This window comes from Equus przewalskii, chromosome 4, assembly GCF_037783145.1.
Source record: "Equus przewalskii isolate Varuska chromosome 4, EquPr2, whole genome shotgun sequence".
Classification (NCBI taxonomy): Eukaryota; Metazoa; Chordata; class Mammalia; order Perissodactyla; family Equidae; genus Equus; species Equus przewalskii.
In genome coordinates, this window is record NC_091834.1 from 19,934,996 (window position 1) to 19,962,115 (window position 27,120).

The 27,120-nt window shown below is 39.5% G+C and overlaps 1 protein-coding gene across 1 annotated transcript in view; it reads left to right on the plus strand.

Moving 5' to 3' along the window:
- Positions 1–25,650, plus strand: part of SPMIP7 (sperm microtubule inner protein 7) — a 53,969-nt gene extending 28,319 nt beyond the window's left edge. The window contains exons 4-9 of the mRNA XM_070615575.1: positions 625–763; positions 1,272–1,339; positions 6,501–6,542; positions 7,939–8,046; positions 20,401–20,508; positions 25,433–25,650. Coding sequence (XP_070471676.1) covers positions 625–763; positions 1,272–1,339; positions 6,501–6,542; positions 7,939–8,046; positions 20,401–20,508; positions 25,433–25,556 — 589 coding nt within the window. The 3' untranslated portion in view covers positions 25,557–25,650. The remainder of the gene's footprint in view (positions 1–624; positions 764–1,271; positions 1,340–6,500; positions 6,543–7,938; positions 8,047–20,400; positions 20,509–25,432) is intronic.
- Positions 25,651–27,120: the final 1,470 nt, after the last annotated feature.

Consider the following 27,120-nt stretch of genomic DNA (forward strand, 5'->3'; position numbering starts at 1 on the left):
GTAAGTATATGCATTAGCCTTCTACTACTATGTAACAGATCACCACAAATTTAGCGGCTTTAAACCACACCCGTTTATTATCTCACAGTTCTGTAGCTCAAAAGTCCAGGCATGTCCCAAGTGGATTCAATGCTCGAGGTTTCTCAGGCTGGAATCAAGGTGTGAGCTGAGGCTGGGTCCTCATCTTCTGAGATCATTTGTATTGTTGGCAGAATTCAGTTGCTTGCAGCTATAGGGTTCATGCGATTTGTTTCTTTAAGGACAGTTGAAGAGCATCTGCTGCTGTTTTTGTCTCTTTTGAGGGCTCACCTGTTAGGTCAGACTCATGATAATCTGCCTTTTGATTAATTCAAATTCAGCTGATTAGGGACCTTAATTGCATGTGCACAAGCCCTTTTGCCATATAAAGTTACCACATAAAGTGTCACTGGAGTGATATCCTGTCATATTCATTTGCTCTGCTCACACCTGAGGGGAGGTGGATGAGTATAGTATGTACACTAGGAGGCAGAAATCTTGGGAGATATCTTAGAATTCTGCCTACCATAGTATAGAATAATGTTATGGACGATACTAATCGAATATGGATTTTTCATGAAATGTCATTATTTAATAATTTCATAGAGCTTATGAAGTTGTTCCTTGGGACAACATGCTCCCACCAAAACTCGATCCAGAAGAAACAACAGTGGAAAAAGCTGCTGACCCTGTCTCACAGTGTTTTACACTGAAAAGATACAAAAGAACACCAGCGATAACTCAGGTCAGTGAACATCCCTGGGCAACAATGGATTCGTTACTGCACTAAACTCAAAAACTTTAAGTCACAATAATACTTATTTGTTAAAAATTATGCAGAGAACAAGTAAATATATACATTTATGAATTGAAAGTGCTTTAATCATAAAAGTCATCCATAACCCCAAAGTGAGCACAGTCTCTGGGAAGAAAACCAAAATCAGGCCTTTCATAAGGGCTTCAATTCGACAGAAGTGGGTAATGAGTCAGATTCCAGCTATGGAAAACAGACTGAAACTGAAGGTCTGAGAGCAGAGCAGAGACCAGGAGTGGCTCTGGAGCAAACCCCTGCGTTGCTAAGGGTGCCAGGGGAGCGCTTTTCTTTGGGATCCTGGGGCTTGCCTATGATGCAGAAAGGACCATTAAGAGGACTAGAGTTCATACGCTATAAAATACAGTAATTGCAACTTATACACTAGAAATTATAGTGACATTCATTAAATATCTGTCATTCGTTTTGATGATGATTTTAGATGGTTGGTGGACTCTGGGACAGATTTCAAACAAGATCTTTCTTGGTACCAGTCAAGCCAGTTAATTTGTAAGTTTTATCTCCTAATGTTCTCATCACCAGATTTTCTCACTATCACATATTTACCATTAAGAATCTGATGCTCTAGGGGCCGGCTCTGTGGCCGAGTTGTTAAGTTTGCGTGCTCCACTGCTGCAGCCCAGGGTTCGGATCCTGGGCGCGGACATGGCACCGCTGGTCAGGCTACGTTGAGGCGGCGTCCCACATCCCACAACTAGAAGGACCTGCAACTAATATATACAACTGTGTACAGAGGGGGTTTGGGGAGATAAAGCAGAAAAACAAAAAAAAAGATTGGCAACAGTTGTTAGCCCAGGTGCCAATCTTAAAAAAATAAAAAAAGAATCTGATGCTCTAGCCCATGGGTTGGAGAGAGAGGTGAGGGGCATATCCTCTCAGAACATTCCAGAGGCCCTTAGACTTGCCTCCCTCTGATTGGAAAGAGAACTCAAATCCCAGTTCAATTCCTCGCTGTTGCCCATTTTCTCATTTCCTCTTAACCCTCCTCCTTAAAATTTAGACTGTTAGATATGCCATAACCATTTAAAAATAAGGACTGCTTCATAAATAATTTGATAAGAGTTATAATGTTGCAAAATTCATGGAGTTCAAGGTATTATCAATTATTTTCTATCAACTTTTGCATCATATAGTTATTTTGTGTTCTATTAATGCTAGAAGCTATGGCTTTCTTACTAATCCTTCCATTTGTGTAATTTTGTTCATTTAGCATTAAAAACTTAGTGTTTCTGCCTTTAAAAATGTTGCTATTTTGTCTCTTTATTTTTGTTTTTACTACAGTCTACAATCCAGGTCGTCATGTCTGTTTCAGTTTTTTAAATTTATTTTTAGATATTTCATACATATAAAATGTACAAATAAGAATATGATATAATCTGTGTATCTACTTCCCAACTTTAGAAATAAAGCATTACCAACACAATGGAAGCCCTTATGCACTTCTCTCTAAGCACATGCACTTTCCTCATGGATCACCATTGTTCCAGATTTGATGTTTCACACTTTCATGCATCCCTTTAATCCCTAAAAACATATGTGTTATTCTTAACCAAGGCATGGTATTCTGTTCCATGTTTATAAACTCAATATAACTGGTATCATACATTTATTTATTTAACTTAACATTTTTGTTCAGTGTTGTGCTTGTGAGATTCATACCTATTGGCATCTGTATCTCTAGGTTTTAATTTTCCCTGCTGTATAGTCTTCCATTGAATGGACATACCACCATTTATTCATGCAATGACATAATTTAATTTTTCCTGATTTTTATTGCAGTTGGAAACAATGCCCTCATGTACTCAAGTATAAAAATGTTTCTGGGGTTTACATATATATTATATATATATTTATATATTATATATTTATTATATAATTACAGATTGTATAAATATATTTATATACTATATATTGTATAAATATAATTGTGTATTTTATATTTAATAAAGATATATTTATATTTATATATATAAAAGTATATATTTATACTTATGTCTAGAATTGCTGCATCGAGGTGTGCACTAGTTTATAGTCTAAATGTTGCACATTCTTCTCCAAATGAGTTATACCAACGGACTCTCCCATCAGCAGTGCTTGAGTTCCCACTACTGCACATTGTGGCCAGCATTTGGAATTTTCAAATTTTAAAAAAATTCCAATCTTACTAGTATGAAATTGTACTTTACTATAATTTTAGCTTTACCTGATCACTAATAATCATATTTTGTGAGCTATGACTCACTTGGGTTTTCACATCTGTGACTTGCCCTTTCATATATCTTGCCTTTTTTGCATTTAAGTTGTTTTTCTTTTAGTTATTGATTATAGAAACTTATGTTTATTACTCTGGATAAAAATCCTTTGTTGATAATATGTATCAATGTATTTCCTTCTAGTCTCTGACCTTTCTATTTTAGAGTACACTTTACTGAACTGAAATTTTGAATTTAATGTACCTGAATTAATCAATATTTTCCTTCATGTCTTGCTATTTTTGTGGAGTTTTCACCAAATCTTTCCAGATCCAGAATTAATAAAGATATTCTCCTTCTTTACTTACTTTGTCCTTAAAATAGTTAAAATTTTGCTTTTCACATTTATCTCTTAAACCACTTACAATCAACTCTTACTTATGGTGTGAGCTAGGGATCCATTTTCTTGCCTTGATTAAGCAATGATCCTAGTCCAGTTTAAAGAGTAGACTTTACTAAGCAGTTTAATGAGTGATTTGCCTGTGGGTTGCAACCCATTCGTGGTGAATCACAACCTGCATTTTGCAAAAATTAAATAGAATAGAAAATAGAAGAATGAATCACATGGAACTTTAAGTAGAACTGCATATTGCGCAACAAACACTGTAGCCAATTTTGAAGAATAGTATGAGACAGACAGATAATACATAAGAAAGACACATGCTGTTCACAATGAAATTATTCCATTGTTTGCTCTCTAGAGTTTCATCTGATTATCTGGTTTGGTGACGGTTGGGTTGATCATCACCTCAATGGGAGAGATAACCTTGTACATTTAATTTTATATTTACCTAATCTCAATTAATTTCAACACAAAATGCGGGACACCTCTATCCACAGTCAGCAAAATTATTGAGAGTTTTTGATAAATTTTAGTTATGAAAAAATAGTATCAAAGACAACATTTTTTACGTCTTTGACAGCTGTACTACTTCAATAAAACCAGCAGAAATTACTCTTTAAAAAAGAATTTTTTTATTATTAGAAGAAAAAAGAATAATGAAGTGAAAATATGCAGAATCATAATCAAGTTTAAATGCTGGATCTGGAATTGGGAACAGTGACAATATTGAGAAAAATATTGAGTCTTGGCAGTAAATAGATTTTATTGAGACATATTCTAAAAATAACGTGTGAAATTTTTGATAAAAACTGTTTAAAAGATGGTTTTGACAAATTTGTAAAATGCCTCAATATAAATAATAGATTCCAATGTATAAATTGAATGGTAATAATTTAAGTAAAAGATTAAGACATTCAAAACTATAAGATTCTTGTAAACGCAGTAAACTGAAATTGTTCATAATCTCATCCAAGTATCTGTAAAAAAAAGATGTAAATTATTGATACTAACTCCTAATATTGTCAGTGCTAATGAAAAATCTTTATTAGCATCTTTTTATTTACATATCATGCAGTAAATAGTGAATAGCTCACCTAGATGATAAAATTTTTATTCCAGTATATAAAGATCCATTACATTAATTTTTTTGATGAAAAATCATCTGATGAATTAAAAGCTATATGTCTTAGTCAGTACTGCCACATCTTAGAATCTGTGAGGGTACCGCTCACCCTGGAGCTTTGCTCTATGCAAATGTTGTTCACAAGAAAACCTATCTGTGAATGTTATTACAGCTTTATTCATAATCTCCAAAGCCTAGAAACAACCAAGATATCTTCCAACAGATGAATGGAAAAACTTACATTAGATAAACATACGAGAGTACACTCATGCAATGGAATACTACTCAGCAATGAAAAAGAGCAAATGCAACACATAACATATGAGTAAATCCTAAATGCATTTTTCTTAATGAAAGCAGCCAGACCCAAAAGATCACATATTGTTTGATTCCATTTGTATGACATTCTGGAAAACGTAAAACTATAGGGATGAGAATAGATCAACAGCTGCCAAGAGTTGGGGAGGAGGAAAGGGGTAAATACAGAGTCTATGAATGGAATATTTAGAATGATGGAACTCTTCTGTATGGTTCTGTGGTGGTAACCACATGATTCTTTGCATTTGTCAACCAATAAGAATGAGCTTTACTGAATGCAAAGTAAAAAATAAAGAAGTAAATAAAAATCTACCAGAATTACGGGGGAGTCCAGGATGGAACGCAGATTGTGACAAATGAATCTGTGTTACAAATAAATGACAAGTACACTTAGGGGGATTGGGGGAAAAAAGGAGTGGCCCTAAATAAATTTGGACCTAAATAAATTTGGGAACAATATTTTGACTGAATACTGTAAGACTAAAGACAAAAAGAACTATGTATAAGCACTATACTCTAGTTGGTAAATGTGTTTCTCACAGAGAAATGACTTGGCAATTCCAAAACTTATAACATGTATAGTAGGTTTGAACCAAAAAGTAAATCTTTGGTAGATAATAGGAGGCAGATTTCATACTGTCAGAGAAGGAAATTACAATTATGTGAAAGAGAAAGGCTAATAATGAGCCCTGTGGTGCTGGATTAGATTAGGAGATATCCATGAACTCATGTATATTTTAATAAATACATAGATAGTACATACAGCAATATATAGAGGTATGTGGGTATACATGAGTTAATACACATCCATATATTCCTAGCTGTTTCCACGGAAAGGGACTAGAAACTGGGACACCCCAGCAGCCACAAGCACATCTAGCACCTAAATGGTGGTTTTTAAACCCCATTATCCAATAAAAGAAATTTTGAGATCCTTGGAGAAATGGCTGGTTCTAGGGCTAGAGCAGAGGAAAATGTACTCTAAGATCCTTGTGATCTTGTGAAAGTTACTGAAATTTGTGCCATAGGTGCTTCATTACTAGCATGGAGAGTTATATTGGATAGTCAATAAGATCCACTTAAATGTGAAAATTCTGTGTGTCTAAGAAAATGAGAGGTTCAACTTTGCCAAATATTGCATGTGTAATCACTAAAGAAATATATGGCAAAAGAAAAACCCAAGAGGAGAGGCTTTGAAGTAGAGCTAGATCAAAAGAGAGTCAACAGTGGGGGCTTGGTGGCACAGTGGTTAAGTTCACGCACTCCACTTCGGTAGGTTCGGATCTTGGGCGCAGACTTACGCACTGCTTATCAAGCCATGCTGTGGCAGGCATCTCATATATAAAATAGAGGAAGATGGGCACAGAAAAAAAGGGAATCAACAAAGACATAAGTGTCCATGAGAGTTTGGAATCAATATTTTCTGTTTTTATTTTCACTTAAAACTACATCTTTAAATCATTTCTGTTTAAAATTACAAACTTTTGCAAGCCAATTCCTATAAGATATGTCTGAAGACTTTGTCTTTATTTAACAAGAGAAATGCTATAATAATTTGATGTTTATTAAGTTAATGTCAGTAACTCAATCACTCCTATTTTCTCTTTTTCTAAGTGTGAGTCCAAGTTCTAGAAGCAAATACATTCCTCTCTATACGTAAGTAATGTTTCTTAATGTTTTAAAATTACTAGATTTAGATCTAAATTGTAGCTATTTTCAGCTCACTCATGTTTATAATTCACTTTTTTAAGACAACTCATGCTTTCTAACGGATTTCTGTTTCCTAGCACAGTGTCTGTTTAATGTTAGGATTTTCATCAAAGGTTTGTTGAAGATTTTGATAAAAGAAAAAAAGGGGGAGTGGTATTCTCCTGTTTTCCCAAATTGGTTATTTTATGAAATAAAATACCTTGGATGCTACTAATATTGAGTGTAGTCAACCAGAAAGCCTTTTATACTTGATGCAGAAGATATGATGTGCTCACTGACACTGGAGTGCAGGAAACGTATCCTCTTACTTTTTAAAATTTAAATCTGGCTTTCCATGGAAGGCAAGGACGTGCATCATCCACCATTTTGGGGTCTTTTCTGCTTTAGATCAAAGAATAACCTTGTGTCTTAGTCTGCTCAAGCTGTTATAACAAAATACCACAGACTGGGTGGTTTATAAACAACAGACCTTTATTTCTCATAGTTCTGGAGTCTAGAAGTCTGAGATCTGGCTGCCAGCATGATCGGGTGAGGGCCCTCTTCTGGATCACAGAATTCTTGTTGTATCCTCACATGGTGGAAGGGGCAAGGGAGCTCTGTGGGGTCTCTTCTAGAAGAACACTAATTCCATTCATGATGGCTCCACTCTCATGGCCTAATCACCTCCCTCCTCCTAATACCGTCACCTTTGGGCATTAGGATTTCAATATACGAATTTTAGGGAACACTCAGATCATAGTACCTTGGAACAAAGTAAATCCAAGAAAATGAAGAGGTCTGGATCCTTCCACCCCCATTAGTGTTGCCTCTTCTTCTCTGCAATAGAGTTGATAAGTCTTTCTACGAGTGGAAGTGCCTCAAGGACACTCTCTGACTGATACCAACTCAGTCTTCTCTTAGGCCCCCAAAGGCACATGGCTGGTTGCCCAGGATTCCTGGACACCTGCCCAGGTTTCCATTTCCTTGGGAGCCCTCTTAGCTCTGGCAGATACCAGTATCTGTCTTGCCTCAGGCCTCCTTCCAGTCTCCAGTGAAGGAGTTGTACCAGGGTTGCAGAAACAATCTATTTCCTTGCTCAAAAACACAAATCAGTTGTTACTCTTACTCTGGACAAAACTTGAGATGACAAGAGCCTGGCAACTCTTACTCTGAAAAAGGGAAAGTCTCCTTTATTTTTTTTAAAGCAAAGTTTTTCCATCATCGTGGATTTTTTTTCTTTTTGCATTTTCAGATTTTGATCTACTTTGGCAAATAAGATTTCCTTTGGAATTTAGGACACTGTTTATCTATTTCTTCTATGCTTCTTATAAACACATGTCATCTTTTCTTTTCACCCTAACAGTGGTTATGTGCAGTCTACAAACGCTGATGACATTGACAACCCCTATGGAGACATCACATCTCTAGCCAAGCCGCGGAGCTCTAAAATTCTTTATACAAACACAAGTTGGTGAGTGCCACTCATAATTATTCCTCTTACTTTATTAAGGATGAAGCATGGTGATCGGCTTTATTATAAATGGACAAATAAAAAATGGCCTGCTACTGAGCATAGCTTAAGAAGAAAGGTATCTGTTTCTTAAAAGAGCTGTAATTTGTCACAAAGGAGATTACAGTTTTGGGCACTGACTAACCTGGGCACCTTGTATTATATTATATTATATTACATTACATTATATTATATATTATACATGTATGCACAATATATGTAACATTTTAATATTCTATGTTACATATATAATAGGTATATGTGTACAATATATTTAATATATATACAGGTATGCTTCATTTTATTGCTTCACTTTATTGTGTTTCACAGATATTGTGCTTTTTACAAATTGAAGTTTTGTGGCAACCCTGCGTCGGGCAAAGTGATGCCATTTTTCCAACAGCATTTGCTCATTTAGTGTCTCTGTGTCACATTTTGGTAATTCTCGCAATATTTCAAACTTTTTGATTATTATATATGTTATGGTGATCTGTGATCAGTGGTCTTTGATTCTACTACTGTAATTGTGTTGGGGCACCATGAAGCATGCCCATGTAAAATGGCAAACTTAATCAATAAATGTTATGTGTATTCTAACTGCTCTACCAATTGGCTGTTCCCCTGTCTCTCTCCCTCTCCTTGGGTCTCCCTATTCCCTGCGACGCAACAATATTGCAACTAGACCAATTAATAATGTGACAGTGGAATAACTGGATCATATGGTATTTCTATTTTTAATTTTTTGAGGAAACTCCATACTGTTTTCCATAGTGGCTGTACCAATTTAATTTTCCACCAGCAGTGTTTAAGGGTTCCCTTTTCTCCACATCCTCTCCAACACTTGTTTTGTTTTTTCTTTTTTTAATAATAGGCATTCTATTATTAGGTGGTGAGGTGATATCTCATTGTAGTTTTGATTTGCATTTTCCTGGTAGTTAATGATGTTGAGCATCTTTTCACGTGCCTGTTGGCCATCCACATATCTTCTTTGGAAAAATATCTCTTTAGATCCTCTGCCAATTTTTTAATTTAGTTGTTTGTGTTTTTAGTCTTGAGTTGTATGAGTTCTTTATGTATTTTGGATGTTAACCTCTTATCAGACATATGATTTGCAAACATCTCCCAGTCGGTAAGTTATCTTTTCATTTTCTTGATGTTTTTCTTAGCTGTGCAGAAGCTTTTTAGTTTGATGTAGTCCTATTTGTTTATTTTTTCTTTTATTTCCCTTGCCTGAGGAGACATATCCAGAAAGATATTGCTGAGACTGGTATCACAGAACATACTGTCTATTATAAACCAATGTTACCTCAATAAAAAATAAACAAATAAATAATCCTACAATAATCTCTAAGTTTTCAAGTGAAAGGAAGAGTTGCATGTCTCTCACTGTAAATCAAAAGCTAGAAATGATTAAGCTCAGCAAAGAAGATATGTGGAAAGCTGAGATATGCTGAAAGATAGGCCTCTTATGCCAAACAGTTAGCCGGGTTGTGAAGGCAAAGGAAAAGTTCTTAAAGGAAATTAAAAGTGCTACTCCAGGGAACACATGAATGATAAGAAAGAGAAACAGGCTTATTGCTGATACAGAGAAAGTTTGAGTGTTCTAGATAGCGGATCAAACCAGCCATAGCATTCTCTTAAGCCAAAGCCTAATCCAGAGCAAACCTCTAACTCTCTTCAATTCTCTGAAGGCTGAGAGAGGTGAGGAAACTGCAGAAAAAATCTTCGAAGCCAGCAGAGGTTGATTTATAAAGTTTAAGGAAAGAAGTCATCTTCATAACACAGAAGCGCAAGGTGAAGCAGCAAGTGCTGATATCGAAGCTGTATCAAGTTATCCAGAAGATCTGGTTAAGATCACTAATGAAAGTGGCTGCACTGAACAACAGATTTCCAGTGTAGACAAAATAGCCTTATATTGCAAGAAGATGCCACCTAAAACTTTCATAGCTAAAGAAGAGAAGTCAATGCCTGGCTTCAAAGCTTCAAAGGACAGGCTCTCTTGTTAGGGGCTAAAGCAGCTAGAAACTTGAAATTGAAGCCAACTCTCATTTACCATTCCAAAAATCCCAGGGCCCTTAAGAATTATGCTAAATCTACTCTGCCTGTGCTCTATAAATGGAAAACAAAGCCTGGATGATAGCACGTGTGTGTTTTCAAGATGGTTTACTGAATATTTTAAGCCCACAGTTAAGAACTACAGCTCAGGAAAAAAGATTCTTTTCAAAATATTACTGCTCATTGACAATGTACCTGGTCACCCAAGAGCTCTGAAGGAGATGTACAACGAGGTTACTGTTGTTTTCATGCCTGCTAACACAACATCCATTCTGCAGTCCACGGATGAAGGAGTAATTTCGACTTTCAAGTCTTATTATTTAAGAAACACATTTCATAATGTTATAGCTGCCATAGGTAGTGATTCCTCTGGTGGATCTGGGCAAAGTAAATTGAAAACTTTCTGGAAAGGATTCACCATTCTAGATGCCATTAAAAACATTCATGGTTCATGGGAAGAGGTCAAAATATCAACATTAATAGGACTTTCAAAGAAGTTGGTTCCAATCCTCACGGATGACTTTGAGGGGTTCAAGACTTCAGTGGAGGAAGTAACTGCAGATGTGGTGGAAATAGCAAGAGAACTAGAATTAGAAGTGGAGCCTCAATATGGGACTGAATTACTGCAATCTCATGATCAAACTTGAACAGATGAGGAGTTGCTTCTTATGGATGAGCAAAGAAAGTGGTTTCTTGGGACAGAATCTACTCCTAGTGAAGATGCTGTGAAGAATGTTGAAAGACAACAAAGGATTTAGAATATGGCATAAACTTAGTTGATAAAGCAGAAGTAGAGTTTGAAAGGATTGAATCCAATTTTGAAAATTCTACTGTGGATCAAATGCTTTCAAACAACGTTGTGTGCTACAGGAAAATTGTTCGTGAGAGGAACAGTCAATTGATGCAGCAAACTTCATTGTTGTCTTATTTTAAGAAATGGCTGCAGCCACCCCAAACTTTAGCAACCACCACCCTGATCAGTCAGCAGCCATCAACATTGAAGCAAGACCCTCCACCAGCAAAAAGACTATGACTCGCTGAAGGCTCAGATGATGGTTAGCACTTTTTAGTAATAAAGTGTGTTTATGCAAGCTATGTACATTTTTTAACACAATGCTATTGTACACTTAATAGACTACAGTATAATGTAAACGTAAGTTGTATGTGCACTGGGAAACAAAAAAAATTGTGTGACTCACTTTATTCTGATATTTGCTTTATTGCAGTGGTCTGTAACCAAACCCACAATATTTATGAGGTGTGCCTGCATTTGCTTTTACCAATGGGAATACTGAGGCTGAGAAATTGCTCCCCTAGGATTCACAGGACACACTGCTGGAAGTTGAAGTCCTATGCTCTTTTCCTTATGTCACTGAGATGGTAAACATCATGGATGTGATACCATCACTTTCTGTAATGACTGACAAACTTGCAGAAGATTTCATGCAAGGCCATAGTATGAATCAGGACAGCAGTTTAAATGTTAATTGATTTCTATTTTTTAAAAACATGAGACAAACAAGTTAAATTTCACATTAGCTGTTCTCAGCCCTATTCTGTTATTGGTTAAATGCAATACTATGTTCTACAATATTTTGAATTTTCTTATGTTATCTATTTATACTATCTAATTCTTTCGACTACTAGGCCAAGCTATAAAATATGCATCAAAACTAGCTTTGGTTTTAAAATATAGTTACGTAACTTATTCCACTTAAATGTCTAATTCAACTAAAAGAAAAGATAAAAGAGTACCTAAAATGGTCCAAGGTCTGTGCTAACAACTGGTAATATAAAGATAGGACAGACAAAGACTTTGCCTTCACGTTACTTAAAATTCTGAAGGGCCGGTAAGCTCTGGACACAAACAGGTGTAAGAGACAGCAGGCTGAGGCCAGGCTCCTGCAGAGTGAGCTTAGTGTTTCTGAAGAGCGCTTTCACCCCCAGGCCTTGGAGGTGAGGCCCTTTGAGCTGAGCCTTGAGGAAGGATCAGTTGGTGTGATTCTTCCATAAATTCTGCAAGGAAATTATTACTATTAAATGTAGTTATTCTGAAAATTTTAAAGAAAAATTTTAGGGAGAAAATCACTTTAAAAATATTCTGCAGACATAAAAATTTAATGCTGTTTCTCCCTTGAAATGTGAGTTTGAATTTTGAAATGTTTTATAAAACATTCTTGCTAAAGAATTGAAACATATTCTTCAGGTCATTCTTCAAAGAGAGTGAAGAGCAGTCTGGCAGTACTTTTAAAGTTTGATGTAAAACATACCATTCAACTTTAACAACTTTGAGAGCATGCCTTTCTACCTCATCTTGCTGAGAGTTTCTGTTTTTAAGGAAGTGATATTATGAAGGGATAGCGCATAAAAATTGAAGACGTACTTATCCGATTTGGGCACTAGGGGGCCTCCAAGGCTGCAAAGTTTCTCCTTTTGATTAGGTTTCAATTTTTAGTATAATCTTAAACTTCTAACACAAAGAAATGCCTCCCACTTTTATTATGAAAAAGATGTAGTCATACGCAACACATAAAGTAAAATAATGAATAAATGCCGGTGTGTCCCCTGCCAAGCTAAAAAAACAATATTTTACTAAAATTAACTCTTAAGCCACCTGTGAGCTCCTCCCAGCCTCATCCTTGGATTCCCCTCCCCAACCCAGAGGTCATCACCTTCAGACTTTGTACCTGTCCTTTGCTTGCTTTGCTTTATAGTTTTATTACATATACTTAAATCTCCAAACAAAATATTATGTCATTTCTACACTTCATTGAACTAAAAAGCAATACAATATGATGTTATTTGCATAAAGTCCAAAAGCCAGAAACACTTAAACTTACTACCTTTGTGCTAAGTAGGGAATAGAGTATCGTCATATTCTAAAGCAAATATAGCTCTTCTTTTAGTTTCTCATCTTAAACTTTCTTAAAAAGAAATATCTATATGACATTGTTTGAGGGTTCTTCTCATAATTCATGATACTTAATCATGCTGGGGAGCCATACTGTTCCTGCCCCTTCAATAAGAAGCCATATTTCAGACAGAGTCAAGGCCACTGACTCTTGAGTTCAGACAGTTCCGTTGTTGGAATCACAATTTCCCTAAAAAGGTGAATGTTTTTCAAATTTCCCTCATTAATTGGTTTTGTTTTCTGGTCACCAAGTCATCTGACACGCCCAGTATTTTTTATATTGGTAGTGATTGTACTAAGAGTCTAAAGAATAGGGGTTTTTTTAAATTGTAGAAATGAATCTGATTACTATAGAAAAAAGTACAGAAAAATTAATCACAATAAGAACATAACCAAACTCTCCCACAAAAACATAACTATCATTAAGATTTTGGCACCTTCCCATCTGTTATATACATTTTTAGTGTTGCTTTTGTACATTTATATCACTATGCTCATATCACATAAATAATTTTTACCACCTGAATATTACAACATCATCATGGGTACATGTTATCATAAACTCATCATAATTTTTATTTTTGTAGATGTGCTGTCATTGACTAGTTCATTTAGATTATCCATGTAGATTCTTTCCATTTTTTTGTTATGATAAATAATGCTATCAAACACTTTTTATATGAATGTTTTTCATCATTTGGAATTATTTACTTAAAGGAGATTCCTGCAAATGGATTATGGGGTCAAAATATATAAATGTTCTTGTGCATATTGCTAAATCATTTTCTAGAACTTTTGTATAAGTTTACAGTGGAACCACTGTATGTGCTCAATGCCTGTGCTCACCTTCAACGCTAGCATTAAAGCTCAGCAAACATCTTTTTTTCCCATTGTGAAAATAATTCAAATATTTCTGAAGTGTAAAAAGTAAAATATCTCTTCCATTTTCAATCCCAATATCTATTTTTTAGTCTTTTTCTCCAAGCACACCTGAATGTCTGCAATGTATAGGTACATGTATACTGTTACGCGTGCATGCATATATGGGGGGTGGTGTGTGTGTAAGGTTAAAAATGCAATAGACATTTTTCCTGACACTATGTAGGGCTATTAAAATATTTTAATGGCTGCATGATATTCCACTACAAGGCTATATTATAGTTTACATAGGCCAAGTAATTACTACATTTTTTTTCTGTCGTAAACAATACGGCAATAAAAAATCTCTACATATATCTTTGCATAGTTATACATGCATTTCTGTAGAACAAATCCCTAAAAACAGAATTCTTGTACAAGTTTTATCATTAAAATTAAAATATTTTCTAAGTTGGTAGGCTAGTCCAGTTGCTAAAAAATATTTAAAGTTAAGGAACTCAAAATATTAATGCCGTTTCCACTGCAGTTCCTAACTTCTAACGTGACTAATTTAGGAACTAGTCTACTAGTTCCTACCAGGAGGAGTACCTATTGCGTTCAACAGGAATCCTTGAACTACAGTTAAACAGCTTTTGTTTGTCCCTTCAACAAATAGGTATTGTTAGCTGGATCAGGATACTGCTTAGGAATTTTTAAAAAATGATACAAAGTCACTTCTCACTTACAATCTGTGTCAAGCAAAAAGTTAAGGTAAAATTAATATAAAGATGCCCCCTTTTTCTTTCCAAATCTGATTTTCTATACTTCTCTTGAATATAGAAGCCATATTCTTTGCAAGAGCTTAATGAACAAGGTTGAAGAGAAGTTTGTGTTCTCTTAGTAATTATTTTGTATTTCCACGTAGTTTCAAATGCTTTGCATTCGTGAGTCATCTGTGCAAAGCATCTGGTTATGGAATGAGATGTAATGGCAGATCTGTGCAAAGCAGGGTCTGAAAGCGTACAATCCTGCCCTTTGCTAAGAAAATGGAGTGAGCTGCTGGAAGAGCGTTTTCCTTTGTGATGAACTAACTGTTGGAACTTTGTGAGATCTTATGTATGTGCATCTCACCTGGTCCAGCTCCTTGTTTTACCAACGAGGAAACTGAGGCTCGGAGAAGGAGAGGCACACGCAGAGCGACAGGGCAGACTGAAGTGGAAGCTGGCCGAGAGCCCGAGCCTTCTGACCCCAAGCCTGGTGCTTTCCAGACACCATTTGCCTGTTTTCCCAAACAGCCAGACACCTCCGCTGTGCTGTCTCCCACTAGGTTGTCATCTTTTATTTCAGTACTTCACAGGGTTTCATATTTACTGTGACTTTAACTCAGTCATCTCTGTGATGAAGCACTTGTGAAAATGAGTGATTGTCCAAAATGGACCCCCAGGCGGATGCTGGTCAAGATCTGAGATGGAAGGAGGGGGGGCCTTCCTGCCAGTCCCCAGTGTGTGTTGCACCTTAAAAAAAAAAATCTTACCACAGCCCAGGTTAAAGAATGAGGCTATGAATAGTAGTTCCTTACATTAGCCTGACACTTCTGCCTTTTCAGAGAACTTTCACATCTACTCTCTCATTTGTTTTTCAAAATAGTGCGATGAGGCCAGAGGTGCGGGAACAGGTTCCATCCCCATTTTACAGATGAGGAGGCTGAGGGCAGAGCAAATGATATAAAGAGCCCCAGATCACTCATTTCGTGAGTGGCTAAGAGAGCAGTCTCCTAATCCCCAGGCAAACTCGCCCTGAACCCACAGGGACATGCCCTCTGCCTCTGGTGACTAAGTGCTTCCTGGGGCTTCAGCCCCACTCTAATATGAAGGCTTTGGGTTATTTCTATATCCCCTTCTAAATGGAAGAGGTGAAGTTTCTAACACAGGAAGAGAAAATCTATCCACTAGATGATGATGATAATATTAAAGCTATAATTCCTGAACAAATCTGGGGGCTACAGCATCTTATCACACTCGGAGAAACACAGTCCAGTGACAAGAATGATTCTGATCTTACTTGGATTTCTCACTGAACATTAAAGCAAACAAATCAAAGCTCACCAGCCTTCCGTGCTTTCCCTCCCAGCAGCGCCCCACCCTCAGAGCTTCCTGTAGGACCTCTTCTCTCAGTCACCCCAGAAGGCCCAGCCTTGCCCCTCTGCTGCATCTCCCTCTGCTTTCTTCCCACCCTCCCAGTCCTGCTTCCCCTCCCACCGCACCTGCACTATGCCAGCACTGTACCCAGGTAACATTGCCCCTAGCCCTTTGCAAGGGAGCTACAGTCCCTCTGACCGTGGGCAGAGTGTGGCTCAGAAACTTCAATTCTGCGTTTAAGGTCACTTGGCTGTTAGGGGCAGCCCTAGAGTTAAATGCCAGCTGCTCTGACACTGTGACCCCACACCTCTTTCTGTACTCCTCTTACACGCTCCCTCTCTTACTTTGCATTGATGGTGTTTGCCCCATTTGGGTTCTTTAAACTTCTAGACGTACATTTTCTTTGAAGTTGCTTATTAATGTGAAAGCTGTCAGGAGCCAGGCCTGCTTGATTTCTGCCTAAATCTGTACCTCCCACAGCATAGCTCTCAATAAAAGATGGTCAAATTGACTTGAACCGGCACTTATACCCACACTCTGAATAAATGCTGTCTGCTCTGACCTAGCAAATCTCTCCCGGCTAGGCTGGAAGCCCTGAGTGTGTGCGCACAAGGGGCATTTCCCATCCAGGCCTTCTGAGTTGGTGTCAGTTCTGCCACTTGCCAGCTTGGTTGGCTTTGGGCATGTTATGTAGACTGTCTCTGCCTCAGTTCTTGCGCCTATAAAATGGGCATGATAATAAGACCTATGACACAGGTTATTGCGAGAATTAGATAAGTCAATTCATGCAAGCAAATAAAAGGGTGCCCGGGATGTAGCCCATAGTACAGAGAGAGAGGCTATGTGCACAGTGAAGTTCTAATCCACGTACACATTACATATACTCTACCTATAACATAGTTTTTTCCACTTTTTCTTTATTTTCTATTCAGCTTTTAATTACACACCATCTGTGCTCCCTTTTGCTAACTGATTTACTAAACTTTCTTATTTTCTAAAGTTATTTAATTTCTATTTTATTATGCTTTGTTGAACAAAACCAATTAGTTGTAAACTTAGGCAATAATTTATTCAACTTTACCCATTATTGATCAAAACCAGGCTTATTTTGGGAGTCAGGGTAGAAAAGAAGGTGTTCAAAGGACTAGACGCTATGGAGCAAAGACAAAAATCAAAACGTCTCTCATTTTTAAATGGGCGCCTGCCTGTGTCTGCCCTCCTCAAATGAGGGAGGTCGCCTTTGAACATGCAACTAATCTGAAATCTATTTTAAAGTCTGTCCGTTTCAGTATCTTCAATACCTTTCTTTCCCCATCTGAAAGATAATGTCTGCTTTCAGCCACAGGTCTGTAGGCTGCCCCCCACAGACTACTTTCTTCATGTAAGGCCAACTTGTTGCACTTAAGATGGAAAAGCTCCGCTTGTGATACCCCTGCAAAAGGGCTAAATGGAATGGATTTAGAAGCAGCCTGGGCGAGGACTTTCATTTTCAAATAGTTGGCAGTTTATTATGCAACTGAATTCTCAAGCATAAGCATCTTATCTTTAATTCAGTACTTGTTCATGGTTTGTTATTATTAGATAGGATGTAATACAATATAACATCGTTATTATAATGTAATGAATAATACCATTTAACATCCATTACCTCTATGCTACAAGGCACGTATAGCTGTATGATGTTTCATATCCAGCCTTTCTTGTGATTGACAAATTGCTTGCTTCCATCTTTGACTTCTTAACTGCTCTAATGGAAGGCTATGACTTTAGAGGCATTTTAATTCTGCAGGTGTTTTAGGGGCAGTGGAAAAAACCTCTCACACAGAGGAAGGGGATTTCCTTTGTAACATGCATGGAAGCTTCAGTGAATGTTTAGGGGAGAGACATACACATGAATAATTTTGCCCCATTTTTTGTTACCTCACTGACATACGGCTACACTCCTTCAAGAAAATTCCAAGAAATCCTAAATGGCACTGCCTGGAATTTGGCAACACTAGTTTACTCACCCAGGTCCCTCCAACAAACCTGAAAATGGATCTCCAAGACAGAGACTTCCAAACTTTGTGGCACACTAGAATTACCTGGAGGGCTTTGAAAACCCCAATTCCCAGGTCACACTGCTGACCAATTAAATCAGAATATCTGGGGGTAGGAGTCAGGCTTCGGTACCTTTTAAAAATCCCCATGAATTTTCAGTAGGCAACAACTTTGGAAAGCACTGTCTTATCTTTACAGCCACCCGTGCTCGAAAAACTTTGCATTCTCCACCTACTGGGCTCCTATTTTGTAAAATCTCGCATTTCAACTAAAATTAATTGAGCTCCTACTCAGTGCTAAAGATTTGCTGGCTGCTTTCACATTCGCTTAACCCCGGGAGGGCCCCTGCGAGGGTGGTGGTGTTCTCTCCCTGCTACACTTGACTGAACTGAGGCCCAGAGGGCTTTCCTCACTTGAGTAAAATCTCAGAGTTGGTTCAGGGGTTGAGTCAGGCTGGCAAGAGAGGCCCGCTCCCGGTGTGGTGGGCTTCCCCTACTGTTTAGCTGCCTCATTTTCCTAGTCTCACGAGATCCGTTAACTTGTACTATTTGTTCTGCTGTTGCCCTTGATGTAATCTCCCTTCACTTTGTTAGCGTCAGGTGACCCTGATTTTATTGCCTGCCAGCCGTGAAGTCATCACCTATAGAGTCGTAGAATGATGCACTGGGAAGAGACGTATGAAGTTTATTAGTGCAATTCCTGCCTGATACATACTTTGTTCTCTAACATTCTGATACCAACACATAATCAGTGCATGGAAGGACACCAACTGGTTACAATACGAACCACTACCTTTTTTCCACGAGACATTTTCACAGGCAGAATTGCACTTTACTCTCAAGGGTGTCCTTGAGGTTAGTATTAAGACCCCCTTTCATAGCTGAAGCAATAAGGCTCTGAGAGATTATGTCAACCATCCAGATTTGAGGGCTGATGAGCAGAGTCCTGGGGTCCAAAGTTGAGTCCTAACCCTTGAGCACACACTACTTTTCTCTTCTGTCTGCCTCATCACCTGACACTGTAAGGAGCAACCTCCCTGGAGCTCCACATTTCAAAACTTACTCCTAAGGTAAATGGTTCCTGGAGGTTTTCTTTGGCTTGTTGGCTGTGTGGAAAGGACATGGATATAACCAAGAGATCCACAGAGGAATCATTCCTTCGCCTTTGACAAGGGTGTGGATGTTACTGCCATGTTGCATTTGGTCTGTGCATCAACTAGAATAAGGAACCATGCCAAAGGGATGTCATGCCCTCGGAGAAAGGCCCAGGGATGGAAGCGCCAACCACTGAGTGAGTGAAAGTAGCAAACTGACGTCTGACATTTTCCTTGCTACGGGCACGTAATGATGCCATTGTTTCTCTTCCTCCCACCAAAGCAGGCACAATAAGCTGAGGCTGTGGCACTGAAGGGATCCTAAGAGCTGAATTCCACAAAGATGATGTATTTGTTGAGCGGGCCTCATGATTTGCCTATAGTATATTCTTTATCCTTGAAATGAAGTTTAAATCTTATATTTTCTCAAGCTCTTTAGGTTAAGGCCACATGTCCTAAGCAGCACACAGGACTGACCCTGGTCCAGCCTCACCTCTCCCACAGGAAATAATCCATGCAAAGCATTTGTATACTATGAAAATAGCAAAAATAGTAGTTACTCTTCACACTCCTCTGAACTACCAATCAAAATATTTCTTTTGAATTTTTGTTTGCCAAGAGAGGGATTTCATATCCACATGGAAAAACTCTCCTCCTCATTCTTGTGTTTTTCTTTTTTCCTCTCTCATTGGTGGGAATAGAATGAGAGAAGCAGAGGAGTAAGTGGAATTGAACTAAACAAGCCAATACTTGTTTAAATGTGTGCAATTTTAGGAAATTATGTGAAATTAGTAATACAGTACATTAATAGTAACAAGAAAGAAATATTATTTAAAAAACACAGTTGTGTGTCCACTAATATTGGAATCAGTATCACAGTTATGTGTGGAACAGAGGCCTAGGGTTCTGTAAAGAGTCAGCGTCTGCCTTCATTAGGAAACAGAGCTCAGCGGGGAATTGTGTATGTAAAAGGCATGCAAATTCAAATAATAGGAAAACATGCACTTGAAATAAGTTTCTTCAGTCCTGAGTAGAGCTGTTATCTGCACCTCTCTGCATCACTGTGCTTCCTGACTGCACCCCTTCTTGTTTGGCAGCCCGGTTTCCAGACCTCACGCAGGACAAAACCATTAGACTGCAACATCTTTTATATTTTCATATTCGGGTGCTCTTTCACAAATCGGTGTTTTCATTTCCTTTCTTCTCCCTCTTTCCTTTAGCTCTACAAATATTCCAGGATACACTGGTAAGGTTCATTTCACAGCCACCCACCCAGCAAATTCTGAGATTCCATCAACAACCCCATCGCCAGATTCAGAAGTGCACCAGTAAGTATGAATCCTATTACTCAACATGCTCAGATATTAGTGTGTGTGTCTGGGGGGGGATCCTAATTATGGTTATTCCATTAAAGAACGATTAAATATTAGGAGTAAATTTATATTGTTTAAAAAAATGGGTGTCAAGTCCAAAAAGACAGAAGAGTTCATTTTCCCACTGATGTTGCTAAAAGGAGCATATGAAGATATTTAAAGCACATGAGGTGAGCAGCATCTTTGCCTCTTGGACTCACAGCTTTGCACATATGTCAGCCTTCTGTCTTGTCATCAGAACATGTGTGGATGTGTGGAACATACTACATGAGACATGGGTTTACTTCTTATGAACAATCACCTTATTTTTCACAAAAGACAACATTCTGTTGAAAGTCATATATATTTTTAAACACCATTTTGTAAATTGAAAACAGGAGATATTAGGTGGAAGGTTATTGCAGCCTCCATTATTTGAAGCTGCTGGTGAGAAGCAGCACATTATTGCTCATTATAACTCAAATTTGAAAGCATTTGATAGAAGTCCTGGCCTTGCAAATAAGATGACACAGTTTTGAAAATGCAAATACAGTGTTAACCAGGTCCAGATGCTGGCCCCGTGCAAATAAATAAACTATCTTGGTAGGTTGGTGTGTGTCTGGGAAGAGAGAGGGCAGTGCTCCCCAAAATGGTGCCTTTCTCCTTCGGTAGAGAATCCGTTCGTTTATCAAACATTTATTGAGCATCCACACCAGGCCAGGCACTGTTCAAGTACTGAGTACACAGAGCTGAACAGAGAAGATCCCGGCTCTTAGGAGCTTACATTCTGGTGGGAAAGACAAACAGCAAAGAAGAAATAAAATGATTTTGGAGAATAATAGGCGCTGTGAAGAACAGGCAAGGTGATGTGGTACAGAGCGCCTGGGCAGGGCACTGCTGTAGCTAGATAGTCAGGGAGGGCTTTTGGAGGAGGTGACCTTCAGATGGAGTCCCCGCTCCTGCCCCAAAGGACTTAAACATTCCAAAAGGCAGCGACTGTGAAGGGATCCTCGGGCCATGGTTTGCTGTTCACATAGCTGTTCTTTCTCTCTTTCATTCCCAAATTTGTTGTTCTTTCATTGGGTCAACAAATGTTTACTGTGCTCCAGGAATTCATAAGATTTAGACCCAGTTTTCAAGAGGCTTACAGTCTAGCAGTGAGCAAGAAGTAAACAACTATAGTAGAGGATGACAAGCGTCAGCGTGATAACGGTTGCTGACATGGCCAAGTGCTTCCTGTACGCCAGGCCCTGGAAGAACTTTGTATGTACTAACCTGTTTCACCAACCCAGTAACCCTGTGAGGAGGGTACTCTTGCTTTTCCATTTTCAGATAAGGAAACCGAGGCAGACACAAGACACCAGGGCATCTGTGTCGGGGCACTAAAGGAGACTTTGCAGAGGAAGTGGTTCATGTGGTGACCCCTGGAGGAGTGGGACTTGGTGTCATAGATATTTGAGGGCGGGGCTGCGTGTGGGCAGGAAGCCCACAGCAAGAAGCCCCTCATCACGCGATCATGGAGTCTCGGGGGAAGGCCGCAGTGAACAGAGAACCCTGAATCATTCCACACGCCTAGTTCCAGAGGGCCATGGCAAAGGGAGAGGGACGGCGCCTGCTGACAGAGGGCTTCGTCAGCTGATCTAAGTTTTGGGTTTGACAAATGTCTAGAATCTCTAGGCCATCTGATGAGAAACATTTTAAAAGGAGGTCATTGGCTTTCTAAGCCAATATTTTGTGTTCAATCAGTTTTCTCTCAAGACACATTTTCAAATGTCACAAATCCATTTGCAAAGGTGGCACTGGTAGACATTTAGACAATTTATGTATTTTATCTCATATGAAGGACCTAAAGAAACAATGTCAAAATTAAATGCATCCTTATATCTGTTGTTTAGACTTACTGTCCAGAAATAGCTAGGATAATACTGTGTCTGGATGGTTAATGATTGAGGAGAAGCCCCAACTCAAAGATGTTTTCTCAGGGCAAATGCAGACATTTCTGATCCCTCAGCTTTTTCATTCACAATCCATCTTCTCACCCCGAGGATCCCAGACCTCATCCCTGACATCCTGTTAGTCCAGCAGTCTTCCACAGCCAGGTGATGTAGCTATCCAATGCTCCCAATGCTGCTCAGAGACATCTTTATTTCTAAGTGGAAAACTATCCTCCACTGTTACTGCTACTATTACTACTGTTACTGCTGTGACTGCTGTTACTACTGTTACTACCTGAGAAAAGAACTTGAATCTTTTGGCCACATGCTGAGGTCCAGATTCACGCCCATTATCGACTCCTGGGCAGCCCTCACACTTACTCACACACACTGCACACACAGCTATCTTCTGCTGTCCCAGAGTGGGGACTGAGAACCCTCTGAGGTAGCTTCTCTGGGGTTCTTATTCTCAAGGGGCACATAGGCTCTGGAAAAACAGACAGTGGCAGCAAAGTGTCACCCACAAATAAGGGATAGACTTGTGTTGGGCCAGGTGCCCAGATCTCCACCCCTCCGTTCACCCCTAACAATGGGATCTGAGGGGCAGTGAGGCCCTGCAGTGAGAAAGCACAGTGAGGCGTTGAGATTTGAAACAGCACTCTGCTCACAGAAGGACGGCACCCTGCAGCAGGAAGGCCAGCGATCGGGGGCACCATCATGAAGCAGAGCCTCTGATTTTTTGTGAGACTATATTTAATGTTTTTTTACTAAATATTTCCAGTGAAAGTGGGAGTCTAGGTCTTTCTCTAACGAGTATCATGAGAACTTAGTGATCTAACTTCCTCCTGATCATGTCTGTCTGATCTGATGCAATTTTTCCTGTTGTTTCTAAGAACCCATCTTCACACTGGCATGCCCTGGGCACTCCTGGATCTCAGGCTCTGATATTCACCATCACTGCTTCTGTGTGATACATCCCTCTTCTATTAAGAGCCTGTACATTCCCCGTGGTGGCCACCTTCACACTTCTCTCTGCCTGCAGCCCAACTCCCTCCCCCAGGTCCCTCTCACTGTGCTTACCAGACAGACCAGCCAAGTACTCCAGGGCCCCCTCTCCTTCAACCCCCAGCTCCCCATCAGAATCCCCACTCCCACTGCTGCTTCTGTTTCCTTTCTCCAGGAAAGGTAAGTTCTCACTCTTCTAAAAGATTCTAAAAAGTTCTAAACGTTGCATCCTTCCCTCTGAGCTCCCGCTCCCTGCCTGCTTGCATGTGAAGACACCTGCGGGCCTCCCTACGCAGAAAGCAAATGTGTTTGCCTCTGAGCTGCCCTCTGGTTTCTCTCCTCTCTTTCTTTTCGCTTCTAAGCTTCTTTCAAAAGGAAACAACCACTCTTGGTGTCCTTCCAGCCCGCTCTCTCTTCAACCCCCAGCAGTCTAAATTCTGATGCCACCAGTTGAAATGAGAGGTTTCTGCCTGCCAGATCCTGCACTGATCTGGCCACCAGGAGAGAAGGGACTGTTGATTCCTCTTCATGCGAAGTGAGAGTGGGAACAGTGCACTTGCCACAGATCTTGGTGGTTGATAGGCTGCAGTGGTGGTCTGAGGTCAAGTTGTTCAGGCCTTGGATGTCAGTGCCAAGGGTCTGAGGGCCATGTGGTATCCATAACACATTTTGAGCGAGGTGTACAGGACACCAGCAGTGCCTTAGGACTGATATTGAGATGAGATGCAGACTAGTGAGGAAAGGGATTATTGGAAGGGATTTGAAGTGAGGAGATGGGGAGTGCAGGAGGTGGAGCAGAAGGGATGTTGTGAATCTACAAATTCATGAGTGAGGGAATGCAGGCACAAGTGCTTCTCATGACTCCTGTTTTCCATTACAGTCCAGTGTTTCTTGCGCATTCCCCCACACCAGAATGCAAACTTCACTTGAGTTCTCACTTCAATGACTGTTTCCCACAACATAATAAAAAATTATGACTTCATGATAATCATAGCATGAAAACAAAGCCACTTTAGATTCAGTTGCTGTGTGCTCTGTCACTTCTGCCACATACGAACATCGCATTGTGTGTGTGTGATTCAAAATTCACAGTAAAATTGCTGGGTGCGGTTGTTCAAGACAGTTGGCATGACGTGTGTCCATGCTGGGATGCCACCTCTGGACATAGATGCAGCTGGGAAAGCATTATTTGTATAGTGTTCTACACTTTCATGGTTATTTTCTTTCTTTTATTTCTCACAAAAAACTTGGTAGGATATTATTCCCACTGGATAAATGAGCAAACCAAGACACATCAGGTTAAGGGCATCCTGTGAGAGCAGTCAGCTTAACCCTACTAGTGGGGCAAAATCTGCTCTCAGCCCTGCACATGGCCTGTCCCAGTCCCACCCTTCTCGCACTCTCCCCGTCAGGGCTCCCCCAACACGCCTGGTGCCCTCCCACCTCTATGTCTCCCTGCACCCCTCCCTTTGCCTGTGCCATCTTGCTTTCACCATTATACCCCTAACTCCGCCCTGACACAGGCTCTGGGCAGATGTCCTTCCCCAGCCAGAGAGATGACTCTGCCTCTGTGCTCCTTCATGTCCAGGCCCCGCCACACAGAGACTTTGGGTGGTAACCATTTGGTTATTCAGCTGCCTCTCTACAGCCTCACCTCTTTTCAGCTGTATTTTCTGTCTTCTTAGCACCTACTGTAATTCTAGGCACAGAGTAGATTTTCAATCAATGAAATTTATGGCAATATAATGTACATAATGCAACAAATGAGCCTGAATGCAAATAAATGAAATAAATGAAACAATTCACACAATGATTAATCATTCTCAGTCTCTCTTTCTGGGTTCCCCCTCCCTCCCTCCCTTTCTGTCTCCTGTACATGTGTATCATTAGTTGGAAAATAAATGAGGTCATGTGTTTATCCTTATTTTATGTGTCCTTTTTTCCCCTCCACTCTGTTACAGTGTCTTACGAAAAGAAATGGAAGTTGACCTCTTCCGTCACCAGGCACCATTGTCTCGAATGGTCACGACTGTAAAACCCTATAACCCCTTCAATAAGAAGGAGAAGGAAACTGTAAGCTACTGAAGAAGGCTGGCCCTCTGACTGAGACTTCTAAACCTCAGCCTGGAGGAGGCACTGTGCATGGTGCAATGGTGAAATAAAAGACCTGGGCATGTTCTGAGTTTGTCCGTAGAAGTCAGATGAGGTCTGGGGCTCTTTTCTGCCTGAGGCAGATTGTTTTGAACCCCAGCCTCAGTCACTCACCTGACCTGGTCCTGGAATGCCACCATTCCATGATGGCAGCCAAGATTTCCTGGAAACCACCAGTAGCAGGGGTTTTATTTTAGAAGATTTCTCTTTAGAGTAGGAATGCCAGGTCTACCTAGAGGTTTCATGTCTTGACCATGTTAAGGCAGGGATTATAACTGTCTAGAGTAGATCACAGATTTTATGATCACAGAGTATCCAGTCAAAAACCTATATGTTGTCAATGGGAAAATTGAGTGACTGGGAGAGAAAATGGCATTCTTCCTTGCACATAGGGCACAACATCACATAGGGGACAACATCTACCATAAAGAAGGACAAAACCATCCGTTGCCTGGATCCAGTATTTCTCTTTGAGAGAGAAGCCTTCCCCAGGCTCCATGAGGGTCATGAGGCAGGAATGACCACTCATGCCCACTTGAGGGTCAGTATGTGGCCTGGCTGGGCCTTGATCAAACAGAGCACCAGCTCCAGAATCACTCAGGTGTGTATGTGGCTATGTGGGATCCCTCTGGCTTCCCAAATGTAGTTATATTTGTATATACATAAAATTTATATTTGTATACACATCTATTAGAGTTTACAAAGTGCTTTCATAAACTTTAGCTCATTTGATAATGTAACCCCATAGCAGGCATTTTACAAATATCTTGCTATTTTATGAATAAGCAGACTAAGGCTAGGGGAAGTGAAGTATTTATCTGAGGTCACACAACTAATAATCAACAGAGTTTGAACTAGAATCCAGGCTTTCTGAATTTAGATATTGTGCCTCCCCCACTCCATTTCTCCACAGATTGGATAAACTTCACTGAGTTATTATAAGACAAAACAAATAGAAAAAAAATTCCTCCCTGTGTTTCAAGACTTTTCAGAAGTGTTTCTCAGAGTTTCTACCTGCCTTCTCCTTCTCCCAAGAGATTAGGAACGAGATAGTGATCCCACAGAACTCCAACCAAATGTGTAACTCCTTTGGGGGTAGTCTGGCCCTGCTTACCCCATCGAAAGGGCAAAATCAGCCACTTTTGTTTTGAGATCATGTATTGCCTCAGGAGACAACTCCACAGACTTGGGTGTTGACTCTGCAGACTTTTTGCTCTGCCTTTCTGCCAGGACAAACAGGAAGGCGTGCTTCCATCTGTCCTGGGGAGCTAACTCGCCTTCATGGAAAAGGAATGACTTCACCTGAACCTGATTTTGTGGTTTAATTATTTTCAGAAAGAGCAATTTTGTAAAAAGATCCGATCAAAACAAAAATCTTCATCTCTGGAAGATTCTTACCCAAACATGAATGGAAGGATTAGCCCTGCCCAGGAAGTAGATTAATGCAGGTACCTAAGATTACATTTTGTAGTAAATATCTTAGCAGGCCACTTTGTCA